Genomic DNA, 16,301 nt, shown 5'->3' on the forward strand with positions numbered 1-16,301 from the left:
TATTTTTGCTGGGTATAGCATTTTCTTTCAGCATTTTGCAACTAGTCATTATCTTCTGGCTTCTATTGTTTTAAATTATTCTTCCTATGAAAATAAGGCATTTTTAAATCTTGGGCAGTTTTTAAGATTATCCTGCTTGGGATTCATGGGGCTTCTTGAAGCTGTGATCATTATCAACTATTTTGAGAAATAATCATAATTTTTTCAAATAATGCCTTTTCTTCATTCTCTCTCTCTTTTCTAGTTACACATATCTTAGACTTTCTATTGTGTCCCCTATGTCTTTTACCCTCTCATCTGTATTTTCTATCCCCTTTGTCTCTCCATGCTTTATTCTTCTAGTCCATTAATTTTCTCTTCAGATGCATCTGATCTGCAACCAAATCTATCCATTTAATTGTAAGCTTAAATTATTGTAAAAATAAGCCAATATATGTATGTTTTTTAAAATTTTCTTTTTTTACACAAAGGTAACACACTCTAAATGCTATTTTATACCTTTTCAATTAATATAAATGGAAGTCACTCAATAGAGATCTCTTTTATTCCCTTTTTTCAGCTTTATTAGGTATAATTGACATATCATGCAATTAATCCATTGTAAGAATACAGTTAGATGGTTTTTATTACATTTAAACAATTGTGCAACCATCACCAAAATCCAGTTTTAGAACACTTCCATCATCTCAAAAAGTTTCCTTATGCCCATTTAGTCAATTCCTGCTCCTTCTCCCAGCCCCAAACTACTGATCTTTCTGTCTCCATAGTTATTCCTATCCTAGAAATTTTATGAATGAGACATTATATGGCCCAGAATATGGACTACCTTTATAGATGTTCTATGTCCTCTTAAGAAGAATGTGTATTTTTCTGATCTTGGATAGAATGTTCTATAAATGTCAAGTAGGTCAAGCTGATCTATATATCTTCTGTATCCTTATTGATTTTCTGTCTACTTGTTCAATCAGTTATTGAGAGAAGTTTGGAATCTCTAACTATAGAGATTTCTCCTTGCAGTTCTAGCAATATTGCTTTGTATTTTGAAGCTCTTTATTATATGTATAAATGTTTATGACTGTTATGACCTCTTAATAAATTGACTTGACTTTTTTAATCCCTGGTAATATCCCTTGCTCTGAAATCTACTTTGTTTGGTATTATTATAGCCCCTCCAGCCTTCTTTTGAACGGTGTTAGCATGGTATATATTTTTCCATACTTTTAACCTATTTGTGTCTTTCTATTTAAACTGTATTCTGCTGATAGCATGTAGTTAGATCTTGCTTGTTTTATCCAATCTGTTAATCACTACCTTTAATGGCATTGTTTAGACCATGTAGCTTCAGTGAGATAATAGATAGAGTTATGTTTAAATCCACCACCTTATAATTTATTTTCTGTTTTGCCCATCTGTTTTGTTCCACTTTTCCTCATTTTCTGCTTTTCTTTGAATTGAGTAGTTTTTATGATTCTGTTTTATCTCCTTTCTTGATTTATTAGCTATAAATTTTTGTTTTACTATTTTAATAATTTTTTAGAGTTATAGTGTACCTTTTAACTTATTACAGTCTATTTTCAGTAAAATTATACTATTTCATATGAATATAGTATAAGAACTTACAACAATATGCTTCCATCTCTTCCCTCTTAGCCTTTGTTTTATTGTTCTCATTCATTTTACTTGCACATGTGGTATAAATCCCATAGCACATTGTTATTTTGCTCTAAATAGTCAATTATCTTTTAAAGAGACTCAAATAATAAGAAAAAAGTCTTTTATGTTTACCCACACAGTTACCATTTCTGGTGCTCTTTATTCTTTTATGCAGATCCAAATTTCCATCTACCTGAAACTTCCTTTAACTTTTCTTATAGTGTAGATCTGCTGGTAATGAATGAGTCCTTTCAATTTCTATACATCTGAAAAGAAATCAGTGAATTTTTCTTCCAGATTTTGTATTTTTTATCTCTAGAAGTTGCATTTGGTTATTTTTTTGTATTGCCTATTCTTCTCTTCTTTTTTTTTTAAATAAAGTGAAAGGATGATAAGTAAGATTTTTTTCTTCTCAAAGATTGGCACCTGAGCTAACATGTGTTGCCAGTCATTGTCATCTTCTTCTTCTTTCTCCCCAAAGCCCTCCAGTACATAGTTGTATATTTTAGTTGTAGGTCCTTCTAGTTGTGGTCTAGTTGTGGCATGTGGGATGCCACCTCAGGATGGCCCGATGAATGGTGCCATGTCTGCGCCCAGGATCTGAACCAGTGAAACCCTGGGCCGCCAAAGCGTAGCACACAAATTTAACCACTTTGCCATGGGGCCGACCCCTATTTTTCTCTTCATGTTCATGTTTTGCTTTTAACTCTTTCAGCATATTTATAATAGTTCTTTTTTACATTCTTATGTGCTTGTTGTATCATCTCTATCACTTCTATGTCTGTGTGTATTGACTGATTTTTCTCCTGGTTATGGTGTTGTGAATTTTACATTGGTAAATACTGGGTTTTTTGGTATTCCTTTAAAGAGCATTAGACTACTTTTGCAAGTAGTTAAATTACTATTGGGTCAGTTTGATCTTTTCAAGGCTTTCTTGTGGCACTTTTAGAGTAAACTTCATTCTAATGTTAGATTAACTTCACTGCTAAGCTGTGATTCCTCTGGTGTCACCACTGAACTCCTCTGGTGTTCAACAAAGATTCAGCTCTAGTTGGCAAGAACTCATATCTCCAGTCCTATGTGAGCTCTGGTAGTTACTCAATTTGTAGCTCCTCAAATATTCTTTGCCTGGCCTCCTGGAGTTTTACCCTACTCATATATGACTTAGCATTTAGCAATAGAATCAGAGGATGTAGATTTCTAGAGCTCCTTTTCCATGCACCTCCCTCCTCTCTGGTACTCTGCCCACAAATTCCAGCGACCTCAGCCTTGCTTAACTCTGATCTCTGTCTCTTCAACTCAGCAGTACTGCCAAGCTTTGATTTTGATCACCTCCCTGCTTTGTGTTCTGGAAAATGCCTCCAGTCTAATTATACCTTTTCAATTAATATAAATGGAAGTCACTCAATAGAGATCTCTTTTATTCCTTTTTTTCAGCTTTATTAGGTATAATTGACATATCATGCAATTAATCCATTGTAAGAATACAGTTAGATGGCAGATAGCTGAGACAATCACAGGGATCAACTTATTTGTCTCTCTTTTTTTCAGGGACCACAGTCCTATTCTGGCTATTGTATACTTTCCAAAAACAATTGTTTCATTCATTTTGTCCAGTTTTCTAGTTCTTAAAGCAATACAGTAAGTCAGTGCTGATTATTTCATCCAAAGTATAGAAGCACAGATTGACCTCATTCAGTTTTTAATCAACAATTTACAGCAGTTCTTATTTTGGGAACACAGGGCAAGAAAAGAGATTGAATACCAGGAACTGATGTTTCTTTTAACTGGAGGAGTAAGTCTTAAAAGTGCTGAGAAAAATCCTGATCCATCTTGGCTACAGGATAAAAGCTGGGAGGAAATTTGCCGTGCAAGTGAATTTCCTGCCTTCAAAGGACTCAGGTAATTGTTTAAACTTGATGACTTAGCATTGAATAATGATGGGTAAATTTGTAATCTAGTGACTTTTAAATGGTTCCTTAGCTGTCTTGACTCTTGCTCAACAATCTCTTCTTAAATTTTTTCCCAATGAAAGCATAACTAAAGCTTTTTTTTTTTTTTTACATTAGGGAGCATTTTTGTGAATATATAAATGAATGGCAGGAAATCTATGACAGTAAAGAGCCACACAATACTAAATTTCCAGCACCAATGGATAACAATCTAAACGAACTACAGAAAATAATAATTCTTCGGTGCTTAAGACCTGATAAGGTAAAAGACAAATATGTTCCATTTGGAACCTGGATAATTTGCCATTTATGAAGTACTAGGTTTAAAGCTATTGTTATTTGGTTCTTTAACCCTTATTTCAGATGCTCAGAGGCATTCATTGAGCTCCTTAGATTTGTAGGTTTATAGTTTTTCTCAACTTGGGAAAAATTTTGGCCATTATTTCTTTAAATATTTTTTGCCACTCCACCCATGATTCCAATTAAATATACATTAGACTGCTTGATATTATACCATAGGTGACTGATATTGTTAATTATTTCTAAATCTTTTGTATCTCTGTGCTTCAGTTTGGATAGTTTCTATTGGTATCTTTAAGTTTGCTGATTCCTTCTTTTGTAGTGTCCAATCTGCTATTAATCCCATGCAATTAATTTTTGTTTCAGCTATTATATATTTCATCTGTAGAAAAGTCATTTGATTCTCTTTAATATATTCTATTTCTCTTTTCATTCTGTTTATATTTTCCTTTAAATACTTGAAGACAGTTATAATAAGTGTTTTTAAATCCTTGACTGTTAATTTCATCATTGCTGAATCTGTTTCTATTGACTGATTTTACTCATGGTTGTAGATTATATTTTCCTGCTTCTTGGCATGCCCAGTAATGTTTGATTGGATGCTGGACATTTTGATGATTTGGATTTTGCTAGCTTCCTTTAAAAAGTGTTGAGTTTTGTTCTGCTGGTTTGGGGGTCAGCAAACAACGTCTGTGGGCCAAATCCAGCCCATGACCTGATTTTATCCAGACCATGCACTAAGAATGGTTTTTACATTTTTAAAGGGTTGGGTTAAAAGAAAGAGAATACGGCAGCAGAAATTGTATGTGGCCCACAAAGCCTAAAATAATTATTGTCTAGCCCTCTGTAGAAAAAGTTTTCTAACCCCTTTGGCTACATAGTTAAATACTTAAGTTCAGGTTGTTCCTTTCAAACATTGTTTTAAGATTTGTTAGGGCAGGTGTAGAATAGCCTTTACTCAATGGATAGTTTAGCCCCACCTCTAAAGTTGGCCCTTCTGAGGCCTTTACTGAACACCCCAAGTGATCCAATGGCTCTCCACTGTGGCTATTGGGAAATTGAATGATTCCCAGCCTTGCATGAACTCTGGTAGCTCCTCAGATCCCCAGTTCACAGCTCCCCAAGTTACTCTTTGCTTGGCCTGTGCATGCACACCATAGTATTCAGCAAAGATTCCAGGGTACTATTATACAGATTTCTGAGCTCTTTTTCTGCATAGTTCCCTTTTAATTTGAACTCTGTAATCCCCAGGAGCCTCAGCCTCCTTGAACTCTGATTCCCTTCTTCCAAACTCAGCAACGTCTTGTGCTCTACTTTCAATTGCTCTCCCTGTTCCACAGTCTGGAATATACCTCCCTGAAGAAAGCCAGGGAAATAAAAGATCTCACTTGTCCGTTTCCTCTTTCTCAGGGCTCACAGTCCTGTACCACCTATTGTCTGAATAGCCCCAATGTCTGAAAATAGTTGTCTCAATAATTTTTCCCATTTTAAAATTTATGATGGGAGGATGAATCAGGTCCCTGTTATTCCATATTGGCTGGAAGCAGAAGATGGTAGACAATCTTGTACATGTCACAGTTTTATTTATTCAAACATGCACAAATTCTTTCTATAGGTAAAATAAGTAGGCTGATACCAGTTGTCACACATTCAAGAAAGGGGATTATGGAGTTACCAGTGGGAAAATTTTAAATAGACAGAAAACGAAAAACTATGCTCATTCATGTAGTTTAAACTTTACCTATGGCACTTCACCGTTCTGAGCCCCAATTGTTTTGTTTTGTTTTGTTTTTGGTTAATGCTGTCAAGTTAATTGTGACTCCTGGCAACTCTGTGTACAGCAGAGCTGAGCCCTGCCCCAACCAACAGACAAGTAGTGAGGCATTTGGTTCCCTGACCAGGAAACAAACCCAGGCCATGGGGATGACAGCACTGAATCTTAACCACTAGACCACTAGAGCTCCAGTTACACTATGTATAAAATGAAGATGTTAAAAGTGATTGCAATGATCCCTTCTTTCTTCCTTCCTTCTTTCCTTCCTTTCTTCCTTTCTTCCTTCCTTTCTTTCTCTCTTCTTTCTTCCTCTTTCTTTCTTTTACATTTTATATTTTTAGTAAAGTTTCACAAGGAGGATTATCTAATTCTTCATTCAGTCTCTGAATAAGTTCACACAGAGGCCTACGTAATTACTTGACTCCTGAGTATTTTTCCTTACTCTAACTCCCAAAGGCCTCTGCACATTGTTGAAACTTACCTCATTCTTTCCTACTTGATAGTTGTATGTATATATATGTTCCTATCACTAGACAGTAAGTCCCTTGAAACCCAAAACAATGCTTTATTCATTATTTGATCACCAATAGCCTCCCTTGTTCATGGTAAACTAAGGAATGAGTAGCTCTGAATCGGGAAAACACCTGCCTATTTGCACTCCACTGAATTGCTCCCTGATGGACAATGGACCAATGAAGATGTTGCTTCAATGCCACGTGTGGGGCTATTGCTTTGTCTGCTGTGCTTGGGAGCCTTTGCTTAAACACCACAGCACTTACCACAATGGAATATAGAATAATTGTCTGTTTAGTTGTGAGGGTCTCCTGCTAGGCTGTGAGCTTCTTGAGGTCAGAACCTACATCTTATTTTGCTCTATATCTCTGCGACTTAAAGCAGTACCTGGCAGACGGTAAGAGCTCAGTAAATGTCTGTGAATTGAGTTGAACTGAACTGAATTAAACTAAATTCAATTAAAGCCTGTATTCGTCAGGATTCTCCAGAGAAACAAAACTAATAGGATAGGTAGAGACAGAGATAGAGATTTTAAGGAATTGGTTCATGTGATTGTGGAGGGTTGCAAGTCCAAAATCTGCAGGCTGGAGACCCAGGGAAGAATTGATGTTGCACCTCAAGTCCAAGGCAGTCTGCTGGCATAGTTCCCTCTTCCTCAGTGGGAGTCAGTCTTTTTTCTTTTAAAGCCTTCAACTGATTGGATGAGGCCCACTCACAGTATGGAAGGTAATCTGCTTTGCTCGAAGTCTACTGATTTACATTTTAATCTCGTCTTAAAAATATCTTCACAGCAGCATCTAGACTAGTATTTGACCAAATATCTGGGTCTTGTGCCCTAGCAAAGGTGACACATGAAATTAACCATCACAAAGCCCATTTCCAGGTCTGCTCAAGTCTCCATAATATCTTCTCTGAAGTATGTTACATGAAGGTTAAAAATCTTACAGAAAAGTCTTATGACTTTTTCTCATACTAAATTACTGGAACAAAGTACTTTTTCTGGAAAACTGTCATACTTGATTACAGTTATATCATCTCAGGGAGCTTTGGCCCTAGCCAGAGTGTAGAGTAATGGGAAGCAAGTTCTCTGTCCTCAGCACCTCCCTTTCCTTAAAATGTATACTGAAGATCTACTCTGCTAGGTAGAAATTATACATGGTGTTAATGGTGAAAGGATGAAAAAGATTTCATCATTGCTCATGTGACGTTATTAAAGAAAGAAAAAAAAGATGCTATATCATTGTGAGCTCCTTATTGAAAAACCCTCAGTGGTCTTTCAATATCTATAGAATAATGACAAAAGTACAGCTTGGCATTCTTGTTACCTTGGCTAAGCATACCTCTTTCTTGCCATTCTGTTCTTATCTTTTTCCTAAAACTTCCCCTGTTTCAAACTACGGAGGTGCTCACAACTACACTGTAGAAGGCTCCATCCTTCCTTCCCATCTGTTCCACAAACCTTCCAGGACTGCAGAAGCCTATGATGATCTCTCCTCTCTTCATTGAATTCCTAGTTTTCATGTTAGAAAGTCGTTTGCCATTTAGATGATAATGTCCAGTATCTCTTTGTACTTATTTTCTGCTACTAATGTTGATAATTAGCATTCTTTTATTTTTAAATTTAACTTAATTTGAATCACATGAATATGTGAATACAGTGAAAAATATACCTCCAATCTCCTATCTCAGTCATTCAACCTCCTTCCCTTCAGGCAATTAATATTATCTGCTTCTTTTTATCCTTTTATGCACACATAAACAAATTCTTTTTGCATTTATTTTAACACAAATGGTAGCATACACTGTTTTGCATATTGCTTTTTTCCTTATCAGTTCATAAAGAGCTTTCTCATTCTTTTTTACAATTGAAAGGTATTCTATTGTACAAGTATACCACTTTTTTTTACTGAGGTCACATTGGTTTATAACATTATATAAATTTCAGGTGTATATCATATTTCGACTTCCATATAGACTGCATTGTGTTTACTAGCAAAAGTCTAATTGTCATCTGTCACCATACACATGTGCCCCTTTACCCCTTTTGCCCTCCCCTGTTCCCTTCTCTTCTGGTAACCACCAATCTGTTCTCCATATCATGTGCTTGTTTCTTTGCTCATCTTCCATATATGAGTGAAGTCATATGGTAATTGTCTTTCTCCATCTGCCTTATTTTGCTTAGCATAATACTCTCAAGGTTCATCCGTGTTGTCGCAAATGACACGATTTCATCTTTTTTTTATGGCTGAGTAGTATTCCATATATATATATATATATATACCACATCTTCTTTATCCATTCTTCTGTTGATGAGCACTTAGGTTGCTTCCTAGTCTTGGCTATAATGAATAATGAATAATAGTGAATACATAATAAATACAATGAATAATGAATATATAATGAATAATGTTGCAATGAACATAGAGGTGCATATATCTTTTCAAATTAGTGTTTTTGCATTTTTTGGATAAATACCCAGAAGTGGAATAGCTGGATCATATGGTAGTTCTATTTTTAATTTTTTGAGAAATATCCTTACTGTTTTCCATAGTGGCTGTACAATTTACATTCTCACCAGCAGTGTACAAGGGTTCCCTTTTCTCCACATCCTCTCCAACACTTGTTATTTCTTGCCTTGTTAATTATAGCCATTCTGATGGGTGTGAGGTGATATCTCATTGTAGTTTTGATTTGCATTTCCCTAGTAGTTAGTGATATTGAACATCTTTTCATGTGCTTCTTGGCCACCTATATAGCTTCTTTGGAAAAATATCTATTCCTATCCTTTGCCATTTTTGGTAAGGTTGTTCATTTTGTTGTTGTTGAGTTGTATGAGTTATTTATATATTTTGGATATTAACCCCTTATCAGATATATGATTTGCAAATATTTTTTCCCACATAGTGAGTTGTCTTTTTGTTTTGTTGATAGTTTCCTTTGCCATGTAGAAGCTTTTCAGTTTGATATAGTCTCATTTGTTTATTTTTTCCTTTGCTTCCCTTTCTTGAGGAGACATGATACTCAAAAAGATAGTGCTAAGACCAGTATCAAAGAGTGTACTACCTATGTTTTCTTCTAGGAGTTTTATGGTTTCAGGTCTTACCTTCAAATCTCTAATCCATTTTGAGTTAATTTTGTGTGTATGGTGTAAGATAATGGTCCACTCTCATTCTTTTGCACGTGGCTGTCCAGTTTTCCCAACACCATTTACTGAAGAGACTTTCCTTTATCCACTGTATGTTCTTAGTTCCTTAGTCAAAAATTGGCTATCCATAGATGTGTGGGTTTATTTCTGGGCTCTCAGTTCTGTTCCATTGATCTGTGTGTCTGTTTTTCTGCCAATACTATTATGATTTTGTGCCGGGGCGGGGGGGGGGGGGGTGTTGTTTTTTAGTGAGGAAGATTGTCCCTGAGCTAACAGCTGTGCCAATCTTCCTCTACTTTTTGTATATGGGATGTCACCACAGCATGGCTTAGTGAGTGGTGTGTAGGTCCACACTTGGGATCAGAACCAATGAATCCCTGGCCACCAAAGTGGAGCATGCGAACTTAACCACCATGCCTCCAGGCCAGCCCCAGTACCATGCTGTTTTGATTACTATAGCTTTGTAGTATATTTTGAAATCTGGGAGTCTGATGCCTCCAGCTTTGTTCTTTTTTCTCAGGATTGCTTTGGCTATTCAGAGTCTTTTGTTGTTCTATATTAATCTTAGGATTCTTTGTCCTATGTCCGTGAAAAATATTGTTGGAATTCTGATTGAGATTGTGTTGAATCTGTAGATTACGTTAGGTAATATGAACATTTTAACTATGGTAATTCTTTGACTCCATGAGCATGGAATATCTTTCCATTTCTTTATGTCTTCTTTAATTTCTTTCAATAATTTCTTACAGTTTCAGTGTATAGGTCTTTCACTTCCTTAGTTAAATTTATTCCTAGGCATTTTATTCTTTTTTGGTGATTGTAAATGGAATTGTATTCTTGATTTCTCTTTCTGCTAGTTCATTGTTAGTGTGTAGAAATGTGACTGATTTTTGTATGTTGATTTTGTACCCTGCAACTTTACTGTATTTGTTTATTATTTCTAATAGTTTTTTGGTGGAATTTTTAGGGTTTTTATATTTAGAATCATGTCATCCACAAATAGTGATGGTTTTACTTCTTCCTTTCCAATTGGATCCCTTTTATTTCTTTTTCTTACCTAATTGCTCTGGCTAGGACTTCCAGAACTATGTTGAATAAGAGTGATGAGAGTGGGCATCCTTGTCTTCTTCCTGTTTTTAGATAGTTTTCAGTTTTTCACCATTGAATATGATGTTGGCCATTGGTTTGTCATATATGGCCTTTATTATGTTGAGGTACTTTGCTTTTATACCCATTTTATTGAGAGTTTTTATCATAAATGGATGTTGAATCTGTCATATGCTTTCTCTGTAACTATTGAGATGATCATGTGATCTTTATTCTTCATTTTGTTAATGTGGTGTATCACATTGATTGATTTATAGATGTCAAATCATCCCTGCATCCCTAGAATAAATCCCACTTGGTGTATGATCCTTTTAATGTATTGTTGTCCTTGATTTGCTAATATTTTGTTGAGGATTTTTACATCTATGTTCATCAGTGATATTGGCCTGTAATTTTCTTTTTTCGTCTTGGCCTTATCTGGTTTTGGTATCAGGGTAATGTTGGTCTCGTAAAATGAGTTAGGAAAAGTTTGAGAAGGATAGGTATTAAAATCTTCTTTGAGTGTTTGGGGTAGAATTCATCAGAAATGGTGTCTGGTCCTGGATTTTTGTTTTTTGGGAGGTTTTTGATTACTGTTTCAACCTCTTTTACTTGTGATTGGTCTATTCAGATTCTCTGTTTATTTTTGATTCAGTTTCAGGAGGTTGTATGATTCTAAGAAAGAATTTATCCATTTCTTCTAGGTTATCCAATTTGTTGGCATATAGTTTTTCATTGTATTCTGTTATAATTCTTTGTATTTCTGTGGTATCCGTTGTAATTTATCCTCTTTGATTTCTGATTTATTTGAGCCTTCTCTCTTTTTTTCTTAGTAAGTCTAGCTAAGGGTTTGTCAGTTTTGTTTATCTTTTCAAAGAACCAGCCCTTAGTTTCATCGAGCCTTTCTATTGTCTCTTTTGTCTCTACTTCATTTACTTCTGCTCTTTTATTTCCTTCCTTCTACTGACTTTAGACTTCTTTTGTTCTTGTTTTTTCTAGTTCTTTTAGATGTAGTATTAGATTGTTTATTTGAGATTTTTCTTGTTTCTTAAGGTAGACCTGTATTTCTATATACTTCCCTCTTAATACCACTTTTGCAGCATCCTATGTTTTGGTATGTTGTGTTTTCATTTTCATTTGTCTCCAGGTATTTTTTGATTTCTTCATTGATCCACCAGTTGTTCAGTAGCATGTTGTTTAGTCTCCATATATTTGTGACTTTTCCAGCTTTCTTCTTGTAGTTGACTTCTACTTTCATACCATTGTGGTCAGAAAAGATGCTTGATATGATTTCAACTTCTTAAATTTGTTGAGACTTGTTTTGTTTCTCAACATATGGTCTGTCTTTGAGAATGTTCCATGTGCATTTGAGAACAATGTGTATTCTGCTGCCTTTGGATGGAATGTTCTACATATATCTGTTAAGTCCATCTGGTCTAGAGTTTCATTTAAGGCCACTGTTTCCTTGTTGATTTTATGTCTGAATGATCTATCCATTGATGTAAGTGGGGTGTTTAGTCCCCCGCTATTATTGTGTTGCTGTCAGTTTCTCTCTTTAGGTCTGTTAATAGTTACTTTATATACTTTGGTGCTCCTATGTTTAGTGCATATATGTTAATAAATGTTGTCTTCTTAGTGGTATGTCCCTTTTATCATTATATAATATCTATCTTTGTCTCTTGTTATCTTTCTTGGCTTAAAGTATGTTTTGTCTGATATGAGTAGGGCTATACCCACTTTCTTTTGGTTGCCATTTGCTTGGAGTATCATCTCCCATCCCTTACTCTGGGCCTATGTTTGTCTTTAGAGATAAGATTGGGTCTTCTTTTTTAATCCATCCACCTGCTCTGTGTCTTTTGATTGGAGAATTCAATCCACTTACATTTAGAATGATTATTGATATATGAAGCTTAATATTGCCATGTTATCTTTTGTTTTCCAGTTCTATATTTCCATTGTTTCTTTGTCCTTGTATTTCTGTATACCATTTCAGTTTGGTGGTTTTCTGTGATGTGTTTCTCATTTCCCTCTTTTTTAATGTTTTGTGACTCTGCTCCATATATAATTTCTACTTGTATCTCTCTGGCCAAAACTTAGTTGCATGGCCACATCTAGTTGCAAGAAAGGTTTGGAAAACTTGGGATTCTGTTACCAAAAGGAGACAAAGAAGGGGGACAGTTTGCAATCTCTGCTATATTGAATGAGGTTGAGCATCTTTTCATGTGTTTAAGATCCACTTCTATTTCATGTTTTAGAAATTGTTCATCTCCTTTGCCCATTTTTCTTTTGGGTTGTTAGTCTTGTTCTGTCATTTTATAGACACTTTTTATGTATTGGGGAAATTAGTGCTTTATCTATGATATGCTGCATGCTCTTCTTGGCCATTAGACTCATATTTTACTCTTTGTTGTTTTTCAGTAATAATCAAAGTCATTCTGTAAAATAAAAATTACTCTAAAGATCATGTCTATTCTCTCTTCAACAGATAACTCCAGCTATAACAAATTATGTAACTGACAAACTAGGGAAAAAGTTTGTAGAGCCTCCACCATTTGATTTGACAAAGAGTTACTTGGATTCAAATTGCACCATTCCCTTAATTTTTGTGCTATCTCCCGGAGCAGATCCCATGGCCAGTAAGTGCATATACTGTAAACTTTTAAGAAATTAAAAATAAATCATCTTTCTCAATGTCCATTTTTTGTCCATATGATTGTACATCAGTTAGTAAATCCAGTATTTATAAGGAAAGGTAACTCGAATTTTCCACAGCTAAAAACCTATAAACCTGAAACATAAGGCATGTTTTATAATTTTAGAGTAAGCAGTGAAACCATTTTTTTGTGCCCTCTTAGGACTGCTAAAATTTGCAAATGATAAAGCTATGTCTGGAAATAAATTTCAAGCTATTTCACTGGGACAGGGACAAGGACCAGTTGCCACAAAAATGATTAAAGCAGCAATAGAAGAAGGAACTTGGGTTTGCCTACAGAATTGTCACCTTGCTGTCTCCTGGATGCCTGTATTGGAAAAAATATGTGAAGATTTTACCCCTGAAGTCTGTAACTCATCTTTTAGGCTTTGGCTCACAAGTTATCCATCTCCAAAAGTATGTTTATTTCCTATAGAGTTCAGTACATTTATTGAGTTATCTGTTACATTGTATATCCTAGTCAAGCTTGAAATACTTAATTTTAAGAGGCTTTAAAAATATTTCTGGAGTCCTCTTTTATACCTATTTTTAACCCAGTAGTTTATGCATTTTTAGGACTCAAGCTGGTTATCTTGAGTAATGCTCTTTGTTTATTCTGTCTTAGTTCCCAGTAACAATTCTACAGAATGGAGTAAAAATGACTAATGAACCTCCCACAGGTCTTCGGCTAAATCTCCTCCAATCATATCTCACTGATCCAGTTTCTGATCCTCAGTTTTTCAATGGATGCCAGGGAAAGGAACTGGTAATATTCAGCCTCTGGAACTTTTAAAATATGTTTTTATAGTGAGAAAATATGGAAATATAAACATTTTACTTAGTAATGTTAAACTTTAGGCGTTTCCTAAGAAGACAGAAATTGTACCATCTTGTTCATTATTTTTTCCCAGTAGTTTGTGTCTGCTTCCCATGTAGTAGACACTCAAAAAGAAATTTGTGGAATGAACCGAAGTCCAATAGCATGTTTGATTAAGACCCAAGAGTAGCAATCTATTTTCACATCATTTATTCATTCTTTCAACAAATGTGTGTTAGGCGTTCTTCTACGTACTAGATATTAAGCAGTGAGAATAAAAGAGATCCCCTCCAAAAAAAAATCTACCTTCATGGAACTTAAATGTAGTAATAATGTTTTGACATATTAATAATGCTTTTCCATGTATCCATGTAAAACAGTTTTGCACATGGTATTGGGGGCACTGGTCCCAATAAATAGCCCTCCTTTTCTCTGCCTGAATTCTTACCAGTTAAGAAACAGAAAAAAGTATAAACATATGGGAACCAAATTATAACCTTAATTGCTGATGGAGACCAGGTTGAAAGATGTAGTTTATATCTGTGAACAAATGGGCTTCATATTACTAAACCCAGAATTAATTAGATTTATCCACCCAGAGGAATAGAAGAATACTTCCTTCCCTGAGGATGCTCACTTCTAAGAGAGAAAAGGGAGAAGCTGAGCAAAGCATATCTGGTTAACTTTTCCCAAATTTACCAATCAGATAGGTTAGTCTCCTCTCCTGCAGTGAGTACAAGGATATAGAGAATCCAGGATGCTACATTAAGGTCTCCCCACATGGAAGGAAACCTCAGTACCAAGGGAAATCATCTCCTCCCTCACCCCCAACACATGCTATTTATCATAATTGTCTATTTGTGCCAGAAAAAGAATAATATTGAAGATAAAGGATTGAATTCTTTGGAAGCCAGCTAGTTTCTCCCTGCTTACTGACACTTTCTGTGTGCCCCTAGTTCTGAGGAATAATTTTGTTTGTAACTCGGGGAGAAAAGGGGGATATTTGGTGGTTTTAGCTAGAAAGAGAGCTTAGTAGAATGGAGAAGATGGTATGGTGTCTGATGAGAAATGAGTGAAGGGGGTCAAAAAGATGGAAAAAAAAAGGAATATCTTAGCAAAACTGGCAAAAATATATAATGCTCTGATCCAAAAGCCACTGTGTGTAAAGTCCACAAAAATGAATATTTGTGGTAATCTAATAGAATTAAATATTGTTAATGCCAATCTTTAGATATGCAGGGAAGATCAAGTAGAGAGAAGCTAAGTGACTAAAAAGGTGCAAACACACATATACATACACACAAATCTGATGCCAAGCACTAATTGTTTATCAATGAGGGCGAAAGTAAGAAGGAATTAAAAAAAGATAAGGAAAAATAAGAGGAAACAGAGTAGCAGAAAAGAAGACATATTTTATGGTTAAATGTTAGTTAAGTAAACAAAAGAAAAAAATACTAAACTTATCTATTCATCTGAACTTACCTTTTCTAGTGAATTGTTAATTATAAAGACTTGGTATACTAGATCATAGTAGTAATTTTCCATTGGTATATTTTTCCCTTTTTGGTCTCTAAAAACATAAAGAAATAAAAAGAGGGCAGGAGGGAGAGAGAGAGAAAGAAAGAAAACACATGCACTACAAAATAAAATAGAAATATTAATAACCTTAGAATTAGGACAATTAAAAAAAGTAAAGAATTCACTCGAGGTCACACTAAAGCTCTGAACCTCATTCTGTGCTTTCTATACACCATACTGTCTATTTTTACAAAAAAAAACAACAACAACTAAGGTGTATATAAAAAATTAATTTCTATAAATCACCATATTTTCAAGGATAATATTTTTCCTCTCCACCCCTAAACATCTCTTTATAGGTCATAACCACCCTTTTGCCCCAAACAAACCACCTCATCCTTCAACGCCTCAAGGAAGGCCTGTTACTGCTTGTGCCTATGGGCTTGGCGGTGTGCTTGGGAATATGTTTCAGTGCGTTCACATGCACCATGATTAGGTGACCTGAGTTCAAATCCTGACTAACTTCTGTGGTAGCCACAAACTCTCTGAGTCTCAATTTCCTCTTCTGTAAAATAAGAGTAAAATATTTACCTCATGGAGTTTTTGTGGAGATTAAATGTGAAATGCATAGAAAACTTATAGCTCAGTGCCAGGCATTAATTCTCATTAGTGCTAATATTATTATTTACATGCCTTTTCTTTTGCTTACGTTGCTTAAAGTTTCCACATTTTATTTCTAAAACAACAACAACAAAAACCCAAGCAAACAAGTAACAAGAGAAATTCAAATGTTAAGTAGGTTGAGAACCGCTGCCTTGATACTATGATGAACTATGAGAGGACAAAGAAAG

General features: G+C 35.1%; 1 protein-coding gene across 3 annotated transcripts in view; it reads left to right on the forward strand.

The window, feature by feature from the left end:
• DNAH12 (dynein axonemal heavy chain 12) overlaps positions 1 to 16,301 on the forward strand; it is a 221,142-nt gene that overhangs the window by 188,416 nt on the left and 16,425 nt on the right. For all 3 annotated transcript variants that reach the window (XM_023620217.2, XM_070237332.1, XM_070237333.1), the window contains 5 exons: positions 3,397 to 3,555; positions 3,723 to 3,867; positions 12,909 to 13,059; positions 13,279 to 13,532; positions 13,741 to 13,881. In XM_023620217.2, the coding sequence (XP_023475985.2) occupies positions 3,397 to 3,555; positions 3,723 to 3,867; positions 12,909 to 13,059; positions 13,279 to 13,532; positions 13,741 to 13,881 (850 nt within the window). The remainder of the gene's footprint in view (positions 1 to 3,396; positions 3,556 to 3,722; positions 3,868 to 12,908; positions 13,060 to 13,278; positions 13,533 to 13,740; positions 13,882 to 16,301) is intronic.

This window comes from Equus caballus, chromosome 16, assembly GCF_041296265.1.
Source record: "Equus caballus isolate H_3958 breed thoroughbred chromosome 16, TB-T2T, whole genome shotgun sequence".
NCBI classification, from domain to species: domain Eukaryota; kingdom Metazoa; phylum Chordata; class Mammalia; order Perissodactyla; family Equidae; genus Equus; species Equus caballus.